Here is a 13,971-nt window from a genome sequence, read left to right on the forward strand (position 1 = left end):
GGGATGGTTCAATAGAGATGCAGTGGCAAATATTTAAGGGGTTATTTCAGAATACACAATAGGTACGTTCCAAGAAAAAGTTCAGGGGACGGACACACCATCCGTGGTTAACTAGAAATGTTAAAGATAGTATCAGACTTAAAGAGAAAGTATATAATTGTGGAAAGTCAGAAGATTGAACAGAATATAAGGAACAGCAAAGGATGACTAAAAGATGAATAAGGAGGGAAAAATTAGAGTATGAGAGAAAGCGCGCCAGAAATATGAAAACAAAGTTTCTATAAATACTTTTAAAAAGAAACTTAAAAAGTAAGCGTTGGTCCATAGAAAGTGAATCTTGAGAATTGATCATGAAAAACAGGGAAATTGCAGATGAATTGAACAGGTATTTTGCATCAGTCTTCACTATAAGACCATAAGACGTGGGAGCAGAAATTAAGCCATTCGGCCCATTGAGGATACAAATAACATCCCAGAAGGATGGAAATGGAAGGGAGGGAGGAACTCAGGAAAATTACCATTACCAGAGAAGTGGTACCGAGTAAATTGTTGGAGCTGTGGGTTGATGAGTGCCTGGCTCCTGTTGGACTTCATCCTAGGGTCTTAAAAGAAATAGCTAATGATATATTTGGTGCGTTGGAGCTTTAGAAAATGAAAACTCTAAATTTGGGAAAGGTCCCATTAGATTGGAAGATAGCAAATGTAACCCCAATATTCAAAAAGGGAGGGAGACAAAGCAGGAAAACACAGGCCGGTTAGCTTTACATCTGTCCATAGGGAAAATGTTAGAAGCTATTATTAAAGAACTATAGCAGGGTACTTGGATAAGTTCAAGGTAATCAGGCAGAGTCGACATGGCTTTGTGAAAGGGGAATCATGGTTAACCAAATTATTGTAGTTCTTTGAGAAAGTAGCAAGAGCTGTGAATAAAGAGAAATTGGCAGATGTACTGTAGTTGGATTTTCAGAAGACATTTGATAAAGTGCCACATCAAAGGTTATTTCGGAAAATAAATTTATTCATTTTAAAGGGGTAACATATTGGCATGGATAGAAGATTGACTGGCTAACAAGAAGTAGAGAGTAGGCACAAATGGGTCTTTTACAGAGATAAAAACAAAACTGCAGATGCTGGAAATCCAAAACAAAAACAGAATTACCTGGAAAAACTCAGCAGGTCTGGCAGCATCGGCGGAGAAGAAAAGAGTTGACGTTTCGAGTCCTCATGACCCTTCGACAGAACTAGGTGAATCCCAGGAAGGGGTGAAATATAAGCTGGTTTAAGGTGGTTGGGGGAGGGTTGGGTGGGGGGAGAGAAGTGGAGGGGGGGTGTTGTGGTTGTAGGCAAAAGCAGTGATAGAAGCAGATCATCAAAAGATGTCACAGACAGCAGAACAAAAGAACACATAGGTGTCGAAGTTGGTGATATTATCTAAACGAATGTGCTAATGGATGGTAGGGCACTCAAGATATAGCTCATCCGCCCTCACGCCTTCTCCCTCCCAGAAACATGATAGGGTCCCCCTTGTCCTCACTTATCACCCCACCAGCCTCCGCATTCAAAGGATCATCCTCCGCCATTTCCGCCAACTCCAGCATGATGCCACTACCAAACACATCTTTCCTTCACCCCCACTGTCGGCATTCCGTAGGGATCGTTCCCTCCGGGACACCCTGGTCCACTCCTCCATCACCCCCTACTCCCCAACCCCCACCTATGGCACCACCCCATGCCCACGCAAAAGATGCAACACCTGCCCCTTCACCTCTTCTCTCCTCACCGTCCAAGGGCCCAAACACTCCTTTCAAGTGAAGCAACATTTCACTTGCATTTCCCCCAACTTAGTCTACTGCATTCGTTGCTCCCAATGCGGTCTCCTCTACATTGGAGAGACCAAACGTAAACTGGGCGACCGCTTTGCAGAACACCTGCGGTCTGTCCGCAAGAATGACCCAAACCTCCCTGTCGCTTGCCATTTCAACACTCCACCCTGCTCTCTTGCCCACATGTCTTTCCTTGGCTTGCTGCATTGTTCCAGTGAAGTCCAACGCAAACTGGAGGAACAACACCTCATCTTCCGACTAGGCACTTTACAGCCTTCCGGACTGAATATTGAATTCAACAACTTTAAGTCTTGACCTCCTTCCTCCATCCCCACCCCCTTTCTGTTTCTTCCCCCTTCCTTTTGTTTTTTCCAATAAATTATATAGATTTTTCTTTTTCCCACCTATTTCCATTATTTTTAAATCTTTTTAAATCTTTTATGCTCCCCCCACCCCCACTAGATCTATACCTTGAGTGCCCTACCATCCATTCTTAATTAGCACATTCGTTTAGATAATATCACCAACTTCGACACCTATGTGTTCCTTTGTTCTGCTGTCTGTGACATCTTTTGATGATCTGCTTCTATCACTGCTTTTGCCTACAACCACACCACCCCCCTCCACTTTTCTCCTCCTCCACCCCCCCCCCCCCCCCCCCCCCCCCCCCCCCAACCACCACCACCACCACCTTAAACCAGCTTATATTTCACCCCTTCCTGGGATTCACCTAGTTCTGTCGAAGGGTCATGAGGACTCGAAACGGCAACTCTTTTCTTCTCCGCCGATGCTGCCAGACTTGCTGAGTTTTTCCAGGTAATTCTGTTTTTGTTTTGGGTCTTTTACAGGCTGGCAAGATGTAATGAGTGGTGTGCCACAAGGACCAGTGCTGGGACCTCAACTGTTTACAATTTATATAAATGACTTGAATGAAGGAATGGATGGGATGGTTGCCAAATTTGCTGATGACACAAAGATATGTAGGAAAGTAAGTTGTGATGAAGACATAAGACCACAAAAAGATATAGATTGAGTGGGCAAAGATCTGGTAAATGGAGTATAGTGGGAAAATTTGATTTTGTTCATTTTTGGCAGGCAGAATGAAAGAGAAACATATCTAAATGGTGAGCGATTGCAGAGCTCTGAGATGCAGAGGGATCTGGGTGTCTTAGCACCTGAATCGCAAAAGGCTAGTATACAGGTACAGCAAGTAATTAGGAAAGCTAATGGAATGTTATCATTTATTGTGAGGGGAATTGAATATAAAAGTAGGGAGATTATGCTTTAGTTGTGCAGAGCAGTTGAGAGACCGTGTCTGGAATACTATGTACATTATTGGTAACCTTATTTTAAGGAAGGATATAAATGCGTTGGAAGCAGACTAATACCTACAATGGGTGGGTTTCCTTATGAGTAAAGGTTGGACAGGCTTGTATCCGCTGGAGTTTAGAAGTGCAAGAGGCGACTTGATTGAAACATAAGATCCTGAGGGGTCTTGACAGGGCAGGTTTTGAGAGGATGTTTCCTATTGTGGAAGAATCTCGAACTATGAGTCACCCTTTAAAAATAAAGGGTCGCTCATTTAAAATGGAGAAGAGGCAAAAAAAAATTTCTGATTGTCGTGCTTCTTTGGAGCTCTTTCAGAGGAGGTGGTGGATGCAGAGTCTTTGAATGTTTTTAAGGTAAAGGTGGATAGATTCTTAGTAAGCAAGGGCGTGATAGGTTATCGGGGGTAGGCGAGATGCAGATTTGAGGTTATCAGATCGGCCATGACCTTATTAAATGACAGAGCAGGCTCGAGGGGCTGAGTGGCCTGCTCCTTGTTCATATGTTCATATTTTCTTGTTTGATAAATGTTTTATTGTTTTGTTAAAAGTTCCACAGCTGACTTCTGTGACTCTGTTCAGTAGCCGTCCTCCGCATTTCCTAACAAAAAATAAGTAAGCATCTATCAAGCCAGGTTTCACCCTGGGATCTGACTTGTCCAATACTAACATCAGCTGGGATCATTACACCAGTAGCAGGGAAAATGCTACAGTCTATTATAAAGGATGTGATAACAGGACATTTGAAAAATATCAGTGGGATTAGACAAAGTCAACATGGATTTATGAAAGGGAAATCATGCCTGACAAACCTACTGGTGTTTTTTGAGGACGTAACTAATAGGTGGATGTGGTGATTTTGGATTTTCAGAAAGCTTTTGATAAAGTTTAGAAGATAAAGAATAAGAAGTTAGTGTGCAAAATTAAAGCACATGGGATTCGTTTTAATATGTTGGCATGGATTGAGAATTGGTTAACAGACAAGAAACAGGGTAGGAATAAATGGGCCTTTTTTTGGAATGTCTGGTGGTAATTGGGTACTGCAGGGATCAGTGCTTGGGCCTCAGCTATTCACAGTATATATCAATGATTTGTATGAAGGAACCAAATGTAATATTTCCAAGTTTGCTGACAACACACAGCTAGATGGGAATGAGAGTGGTGAGGAGGATGTTAAGAGGCTTCCGGACGATTTGGAAAAGGCTGAGTGAGTGGGCAAATACATGGCAGATGCAGCATAATATGGATAAGTGAGAGGTTATCCACTTCGGTAGGAAAAACAGAATGGCAGAGTATCATAGAGCAAGCATGCAAGTGCAGCAAGCAGTTAGGAAGGCAAGTGTTGGCCTTCATTGCAAGAGGATTTGAGTAGAGGAGCAAGGATGTCTTACTGCAGCTGTACAGGACCTTGGTGAGACCACACCTGGAGTATTGTGTGCAGTTTTGGCCTCCTTACCTAAGAAAGGATATACTTGACAGAGGGAGAGCAAAAGTTCACAGTGACAGCCCTGCTATCCCAGGAATCAGTCTGATGAAGAGAGATTGGGCCAACTTGACCTTAATTCACTAGAGTTTAGAAAAATGAGAGGGGATCTCATTGAAACATTGGCAAGACTGGCTGCAGGGGTGATATTTCCTCTGGCTTGTGGAATTCTCTACCACAGAAGGCTGTGGAGGCCAAGTCACTGAATATATTTGAGAAGGAAATAGATTTCTAGACTCGAGGCAGCAAGGGCTATGGGGAGAGAGCAGGAGTATGGTGTTGAAATAGCGGATCAGCCAAGATCGTGTTGAATGGTAGAGCAGTCTTGAAGGGCTAAATGACCTTCTCCTATTTTATGTTTCTATGTAAACCACTGCTGTTGGAAGAATCAGTGTGACTGTTGAAGCTCAGATATGAGACACCAGTCCTTTGGCACTGTAGTGTCTTTCAGTTGGAGTAAAGTATGTCTTTGTGTAAGATTATTGAATTACTCCAATTCCTGTCAATGTGTGTAGCACTTAGAATATGTTCAAGTCTCTGGAAAATCAAACTAATGTTTCATGATTATCAAAACTTTCATCATTTGCTCTTTGATACCCATCAAACAGTTAAGACTATTAAATTTTTCTCTATAGTATAATACTCTTAGCTTCTTCATGTTGTGAATTATATTTGAGTAAGACCAAAACTGATGCATAATGGTTAAAAAGTCTGTATTCTATGTCCTCCCTCTCTTCCCTTCTGACCTCCCCTCCATCTCCCTGCCTTTTCTCTCTTGCCTTCGCCCATTTTTTGATCTCCCAGGATTACTATGGAATGGCATTTCCTGCTCCAGCTGCAGCACTTGCAGGCAGAGATGGAAGTCTTGCAAGCAACCCCTACTCAGGTGTGTATTTAGGTTCTTGCACTTCTCATTCCATGTGGTAAGTTTTTGCTGTTGAGAAAATGCCATCAACTCATTGTCCTCTACCCCACTTTAATCCTGCAAGGAAAAGTGAGGTTTATACACCATTGCTAAACATGCTAATCTTAATTTTGTTCAATATATTTTAAACTTAAATGGGAAATCAAAATATATTCTGCGTTTAACTTGTATTCTTAAAAGGTTTTAAATTTGTGTGTTCAACTGTTGCAATCAGTTATTCCTAAGCCATGGACAAATAGAAGCATTTCCAATGGAACAATGGTAACAAATTAGTAGCCGTCTAACAACAGAGAAAATGTTTTACTGAGCCATATTAAATAGTATATAATCCTGTATTTCAGGTGACCTAGCAAAGTTTGGCAGGGGTGACTCTGCTTCACCTGCACCAGCAACCACTCTAGCCCAGCCTCAACAAAATCAGACTCATCACACCACTCAGCAGGCCTTCTTAAACCCAGCTTTGCCACCAGGCTACAGTTACACAGGATTGCCATACTATGCTGGTATGCCTGGAGTACCCAGCACATTCCAGTATGGACCTGCCATGTTTGTAAGTAATTTGTACTATTATTTATGTATCTGTTTGTGATCAATACTGTAAAATTATCGAGCTTGCTTAATGTGTCCTGGGGAAATTAAGAAGCACTCCACCACTGACTACATTTGAAATAGACCATTAAGTATCTGTTGTTACAAAAAAAATGAATTACTTGTTGCTGTTGTTTCCTGATATGCAAGTCAAGGTACCAAGAGAATAATTTGCTCATCAAATAATCCAATGGAAAATTTAAGGTTCAATTTAAAAGAGATTGCCTCACTTGTTGTTCTTACAAATTTCTTTTGTTGATTTATTTTAATGCAGTATCATTTGGCTATAAGTTATCAACACTGCGAAAGATTTTTTAATTCCTAATTCAGATGCTATAAAGCTAGTAAGGGAACTGATTTCTGAAAACCTAAACTAATAGCAGAATAAGCTGGAAAATATAATAGAATTTGCCTTAGTTAAGATACGAATGTTAAATGCAAGAAATTTCAGACAGAGTGGAAGAAACCTTTTTTACGTGAGTTGAGGCTGTGAAATGCAGTTCCAGTGTTAGAAATTGATGCACAGATTTGTCATCTAATAAATGAGGCGATTGAAGGAAAGAGGAGTTCAGGGAAATGGGAATGAGGCACATAAGTTTAGAACTTGTGGGGAGTGAATATCAACATAGATTAGTTCATAGAATAGTTACAGTAGAGAAGGCAGCCATTTGGCCTGTCATGTCTGTGCCAGCTCCCTGCATAAGTAACTAACCTAGCCTTGTTCCCCTACCTTTTCCTTATAGCCCTGCAATTTACTTCTCTTCGGATAATGATCTAATTCTCTTTTGAAAACCACAATTCAGACTGCCTCCACCGCTTTCTCGGGCAGCACATTCCAGATCCAAACAACTCGTTGCTGTTGCTTCTTTTGTCATTCGCTTTAAATCGGTGCCCTCCGTTTTTTAATTCTTCCACCAGTGGGAGCAGTTTCTTGCGACCTACACTGTCCAGACCTCATGATTTTGAATGTCTCTATCAACTCTCCCCTTAATCTTCTCTTCTCCATGGAGAATAGTCCCAGCTTCTCCAATCTATCTACATAACTCCAGTCCCTCATTCCTGGAACCTTCTCAGGAATTTATTCTGCACCTTCACATTCTTCCGACAGTGCAATGCCCTGAACTCAAAGCAATATTCCAGTTGAGGCTGAACTAGTGTTTTGTACAGGGTTATCATAATTTCCTTGCTTTTGTTAATGTGGGACTGAGTATAGTACTGCCCACATTACCTACACCCAGGGTCAGTTGAGTGTTGGACAGACCCACGTGTGGAGACAGCTGCTAACTTAGTTAACCTCCTGCAGACTACAAAGACTTCATTAAAACCTACCGAGATGTAACCAACACCCTACTACAACATGGTAGAAGCTTGTAGAAAAACCCAAGACCTCAAAAAATGCAGTAAAAAACTGAAATGGTGGAAGACTGAGGAAAAAATTCAGCAAAGCAGTTATACCTGAAAAGCCCTTCGTACCGGGTATCAGCCAAGGGAACCTTCTCTAAACTGCCTCCAATCTAAGGTGACCTAAACTATACACAATACTCTAGGTTGCAGTCTCACCCTCATTTGCAGTAAAGGCCAACATTCTGTTTGCCTTCCTAATTACCTTCTGTATCTGCATGTTTATTTATGATTCATGTACAATGTCACCCAAATCCCTCTACTGCAGCATTTTGCAGTGTCTCTCTATTTAAATAATTTCCTTTTATATTCTGCCAACGTGGACAACCTCCTGTTTTCCCACATTATTCTCCATCTGCCAAATTTTTTTCCCATGCACTATCTATTCCCCTTTGCAGACTCTATTCTCACAGAATCACAGTGCATATGAGGCCCTTTGGCCCATCGAGTCTGCACCGACACGTGAGAAACACCTGACCTACTTACCTAATCCCATTTACCAGCACTTGGCCCATAGCCTTGAATGTTATGACGTGCCAAGTGCTCATCCAGGTACGTTTTAAAGGATGTGAGGCAACCTGCCTCCACCACCCTCCCCGGCAGTTCATTCCAGACTGTCACCACCCTCTGGGTAAAAAAGATTTTCCTCACATCACCCCCTAAACATCCTGTCCCTCACCTTGAACCTATGCCCCCCTTGTGACTGACCCGTCAACTAAGGGGAACAGCTGCTCCCTATCCACCCTGTGCATGCCCCTCTCAATCTTGTACACCTTGATCAGGTCACCCCTCAGTCTTCTCTGTTCCAACGAAAATAACCCAAGTCTATGCAACCTCTCTTCGTAACTTAAACGTTTCATCCCAGGCAACCCCCTGCACCCCTTCCAGTGCAATCACATCCTTCCTATAATGTGGCGACTAGAACTGCACACAGTACTTCAGCTGTGGCCTCACGAAGGTTCTATACAACTCCAACATGACCTCCCTACTTTTGTAATTTGTGCCTCGATTGATAAAGGCAAGTGTCCCCTATACCTTTTTCACCACCCCACCAACGTGCCCCTCCGCCTTCAGAGATCTATGAACACACACGCCAAGGTCCCTTTGTTCCTCAGAACTTCCTAGTGCCATGCCATTAATTGAGTACTTCCTTGTCAAATTACTCCTTCCAAAGTGTAACACCTCTCACTTCTCAGGGGTTAAATTCCATCTGCCACTTCTCTGCCTGTTTGACCATCCCGTCTATATCTTCCTGTAGCCCAAGACACTCAACCTCACTGTTAACCACCCAGCCAATCTTTGTGTCATCCACAAACTTACTAATCCTACCCACCCCCCCCCCACAGCGTCATCTAATGTGGTTTATATAAATGATGAATAATAGGGGACTGAGCACAGATCCCTGTGGTATGTCACTGGACACTGGCTTCCAGTCACTAAAGCATCCTTCTGTCATCATCCTCTGCCTCCTACAACTAAGCCAATTTTGAATCCACCTTATCAAATTACCCTGTATCCCATGTGTATTTGCCTTCTTTATAAGTCTCCCATGTGGGACCTTGTCAAAGGCTTTGCTGAATCCATATAAACTACACCAACTGCACTACTGTCATCTACACACCTGGTCACCACCTCAAAAACTTCAATCAAATTTGTTAGGCATGACCTCCCTCTGACAAAGCCATGCTGACTATCTCTGATCAAACCTTGTCTCTCCAAGTGGAGATAGATACTCTCCTTCAGAATTTTCTCCAATAGTTTCCCTACCACAGACGTGAGACTCACTGGTCTGTAGTTCCCTGGCTTATCTCTACAACCCTTCTTAAATAGCAGAACCACATTAGCTATTCTCCAGTCCCCTGGCACCTCCCCTGTGGCCAGAGAGGAATTAAAAATTTGGGTCTCCTCCCTTGCCTCCCTCAGCAGTCTGGGACACAAATCATCCAGATCTGGAGAGTTGTCAACATTTGAGCTTGCTAACATCTCCAATACCTTGTAACTCCCTATATCAATTTGCTTAAGAACCTCGCAGCGCCCCTCCCCAAGTTCAATACCTATACCCTCATTCTCTTGGGTGAAGACAGATGTGAAGTATTCATTCAACACTCTAACGATGTCCTCTGGCTCCACCCATAGATTGCCCCCTTGATCCATTATGGACACTACTTTTTCCCTGGTTATCCTCTTCCCATTGATATACTTATAGAATATCTTGGGATTTTCTCTACTTTTACCAGCCAGAGCTTTCTCATATCTCCTCTTTGCTTTCCTAATTGCTTTCTTAAGCTCCACCCTGCACTGTCTTTACTCCACTAATGCCTCTGCTGATTTGCTTCCCTTATACCTGCTAAAAGCCTCTCTTTTCCTTCTCATTGTAACCTGAATATCTCTGGTCATCCATGGTTCTCTGGGCTTGTTACTCCTTCCTGTCACCCTAGAGGGAACATGTTGAGCCTGTACCCTTCCCATTTCCTTTTTGAACACCCCCCACTGTTCCCCTGTAGATTTCCCCACAAGTAACTGTTCTCAGTCTACCTTGGCCAGATCCTGCCTTATTTTACTAAAATACACTCTTCCCCCAATCCAAAACATTTTTTTGCAATTTGTCTATCTCTTTGTCCATAACAAACTTAAACTGTACCATGTTGTGGTCGCTATCACTAAAATGCTCACCCACCACCACCTCAGCCACCTGTCTGGCTTCATTCCCCAGAATTAGGTCCAGCAATGCAGAGTCCCTTGTTCGGCCCTCTACATATTGACCTAAAAAGTTCTCCTGTACACATTTCAAGAAATCCACTCCATCCAAGCCTTTAACACCAAGTCTATCCCAATTAATGTTGGGAAAGTACAACTTGCTTTCCTACCTATCTTCATATCGTCAGCAAGTTTGGATACAATAAAGCTTGTCCCTTCATCCAAGTCATTGATGCCAGTCATAAATAGTTTTGTTCTGTGAGGCACTCCTCTGGTTACAGTTTGCCATCCTGAAAATGACCCATTTATCCTGACTCTGTTTTCTGTTCATTAGTTAGTCCTCCATCCATGCTAATATCACCCCAACACCATATAATCTTGTCTAGTAACCTTTTATCTGGCACTTTGTCGAATGCCTTTTGGAAATCCAAATCTTCGTGCCAAATCTGCTTCCCCTGCTGCGTACCTCATACTTCAATACTCGCAAGTTTTGTGTTGTCGCAAATTTTGAAATTGTGCTCTGTACACCCAAGTCTAGGTTATTAATGCATATCAAGAAAAGCAGAGGTCCTAACACCCACCCCGGGTAACACTGTTATAAACCTTCCTCCAGTCTGAAAACAATTCACAACTACTTTATTTTCCCATTACTCAGCCAATTTCATATCCTTGCTGCCTTTGTCCCTTTATTTCCAAGAGCTGCAAGTTTGCTGACAAGCCTATTATGTAACACTTCTTCAAGTGCCCTTTGGAAGTCCATGTACACCACATCAACTGCATTATCCTCATCACCTTATCAAAAAAACTCAAGTCACTTACAGGGCTTTCCCTTAAATCCTTGCTGGCTCTCATTACACCACATTTGCCCAAGTGACTATTAATTTTGTCAAGGATTATCATTTTCTAAATTTTTTCCCACCACCAAGTTTAAACTGACTGCCCTATAGTTGCTAGGCTTATCCTTGCACCTCTTTTTGTTTTTGAACAAAGGTGTAACATTTGCAATTCTTCAGCCCTGTGGCACCACCCCTGTATCTAAGGAGTGGAAAATTATGACCAGTGCCTCTGCAATTTCCACCCTTATTTCCTCCTTGGATGCGTCTCATCTGGTCCTGATGACTTATCAACTTTTAACTACCAGCTTATTTAGTCCTTCCTTTTTATCGATTTTTAACCCACCTAGTGTCTCAACTATCTCCTCTTTGATTGTGACTTGGGCAGCAGCATCTTCAGTAAAGAGAGATGTAAAGTACTCAGGACCTGAACCATGCTCTCTGCCCCGTGCAGAAATCCCTTTATGGCCCTTAATCGGTCCCGCTCCTTCTTTTGCCATCGTTTTACTGTTTCCTATCGATCATCTTTGGATTCCCTTTTACATTAGCTGCCATTCTCTTCTCATACTCTTTGCTTCTCTTATTTTTTATTATTCCCTCTGAAACATCTATGTTGAGCCTGATTCTCAGTTGCATTATCCTCCTGACAGGTGTCGTATGCATCCTTTTTCTGCTTCATCTTTCTCTTCTGTTATCCAGGGAGCTCTCGGTTTGTTTGCCCTACCTTTTCCCTTCATGCGAATGCAACCAACACCTCTTTAAAGGCGTTCCACTGCAGTTTTGCCTGCCAGTTTTTGATTCCAATTTACCTCGGTCAATACTTGTTACCCCTTTGCCCTCTTGCAATTAATTATTCTTACTCTGGATTGCTCCTTTTCCAAAGTTAATATAATATAATGGGACACAATGATCACTGTCCCAGCAAGTAGGGCTTTATTTAATGTCTTATTCAAAAGACTCCCTTATTATAGTAAGTTTGGTACTGAAATGTCAATCTGGATTGCATGCTGAATGTAGAGAAGTTTTGAACCCAAGACATTTTGATTTCAAAGGATAGTGCTGCCTTGGACACTTTGGAATAAATGTTCTGGGATTGCTATAATAGTTATGACTCATCTTTACAAATCTCTGTAAATTTGGCTGGCTGAGTTCATATTTATCAAGTATTCAGTCACACTGTCCCTAATAAAGGATTATAGTAAATTACGAAAAGATATGGGACTAAAGTTTATAATTTGCCATTTTTCTCGCTCCCACCTTAGTTAATGAAGTGACGTTGGCAGATTTCTAATCAATGCAGGTAGCTTCTGAATCCAGAGTTCTAGATGATAATTGTTAAAGCATCTGCCATTTCTTCACAACCACCTTTAATACCTGGTGTTGAAAACCAGGCTCTGAGATTTGTCAATGCTCAATCCCTTTATGTTCTCCATTACCATTTTTCAATGGCGCACAATTTCCTAGCAGGAAATATATTCCTGATTAGGTACAGAGAGAAGCAACAAAGATGGCTTTGGATTGTGGTAAGTTTAGTTATTCAGGAAAGTCCATTAAATTGAGTTTAGTTTGTTTAGAATAATGAAGACTTTGTGGTGACATAACTGAGGCACTCAAGGTGGAGAGTATTGACAGAATTGATCCAGGCAAATCATTCCTTATGCTATTCAGATACCAGGAGAGACATCTTTGAAAAAGTTCTGCTCAGTTTTTTTAGTTACTCCTACCGCTGTGAAGTTACTTAACATAGTTGAAGTGAATAATATAAATAGCTTCAGAGTGGGATTGAGGAATATGATGATGGATGTGTATTTGGGCCTTAATTTATATTTTGAAACTCAATATCTTTCAATATGCATAATGCTAAGAATTTCACATTTTCTTTAACACTTGTAGTATTATTGACGAGCTGTTCATTTTGTTTTCTAATTTGAGCTGCTCAAAGTATTTTAAATACTGTTGTAGTTACCTCCAGCATCTGCTAAACATTTCAATATGCATAATGCTAAGAATTTCCCATTTTCTTTAACACTTGTAGTATTATTGACGAGCTGTTCGTTTTGTTTTCTAATTTGAGCTGCTCAAAATATTTTAAATACTGTTGTAGTTACCTCCAGCATCTGCTAAACATGGAGTGAATATGAACACTGCTTCAGCAGCTTTTCAACAGGCAGGTGGCTATGGACAGCATGGATATGGGACAGGTATGTATTCAATGTATAATATATTGGTATAAAAGTATGAATTTGTTAGTCTCTTCCTGCTTGGAGCACTGCAGCTAATTTTTTCCCAGTGCCCTGCCCCCCTCTAGACCAGGAGCACTGAGATCAGTGCTGCTGCTCCCGGTTACTATCTGGTCTCACTATTGGCAATGAAATAAATAATCAGACAATCTCTAATGAAAGCAGAAAATACTAGAAGTACTCAGCAGATCTGGCAGGTTGATGACTTTTCATCAGAATTGGGGAAAAAGACTTTTATATTTAATAGGTTTAAGCAAGTACAGTGGCAGGGGAAGTGTTCAGGGGCGGAGGAAGTGTTGGTGGGGAGAACAAAAGGATGGTCTGTGATGAGGTGGAATGCAGGTGAGACTAAATGACAAAAGAATGATGGTGCAAGGCCACAAGGAGATGGTACTGGTACAAGTAAAGAAGCAAAAGATGTCTCTAGGGAAAGTGTAAAGGGGAGAAAGAATCTGTGTGAGAGAGGTTTGTAGGTAAAACGTTGAACAGTACATCAGAATAAAACTTCAAAAGCTCCGTAGGATCTTTTACATCTGCCTGAGGGGGCAGGCGGGTGGCATGCTTTAATGCTCTGTCCAATAGAGAATGCCCCTAACTCTGCAGCGTCCACCTAGAATGCTCAAGGACTGTATTGAAGAATGAATTTATGACCTTTA

At 41.7% G+C, this 13,971-nt stretch overlaps 1 protein-coding gene across 7 annotated transcripts in view; it reads left to right on the forward strand.

Moving 5' to 3' along the window:
* ubap2a (ubiquitin associated protein 2a) overlaps positions 1 to 13,971 on the forward strand; it is a 156,024-nt gene that overhangs the window by 124,410 nt on the left and 17,643 nt on the right. For all 7 annotated transcript variants that reach the window (XM_041187434.1, XM_041187414.1, XM_041187405.1 and 4 more), the window contains 3 exons: positions 5,436 to 5,517; positions 5,898 to 6,106; positions 13,180 to 13,276. In XM_041187434.1, the coding sequence (XP_041043368.1) occupies positions 5,436 to 5,517; positions 5,898 to 6,106; positions 13,180 to 13,276 (388 nt within the window). The remainder of the gene's footprint in view (positions 1 to 5,435; positions 5,518 to 5,897; positions 6,107 to 13,179; positions 13,277 to 13,971) is intronic.

The sequence above is a fragment of the Carcharodon carcharias genome, chromosome 1, assembly GCF_017639515.1.
Source record: "Carcharodon carcharias isolate sCarCar2 chromosome 1, sCarCar2.pri, whole genome shotgun sequence".
Taxonomy (NCBI): Eukaryota; Metazoa; Chordata; class Chondrichthyes; order Lamniformes; family Lamnidae; genus Carcharodon; species Carcharodon carcharias.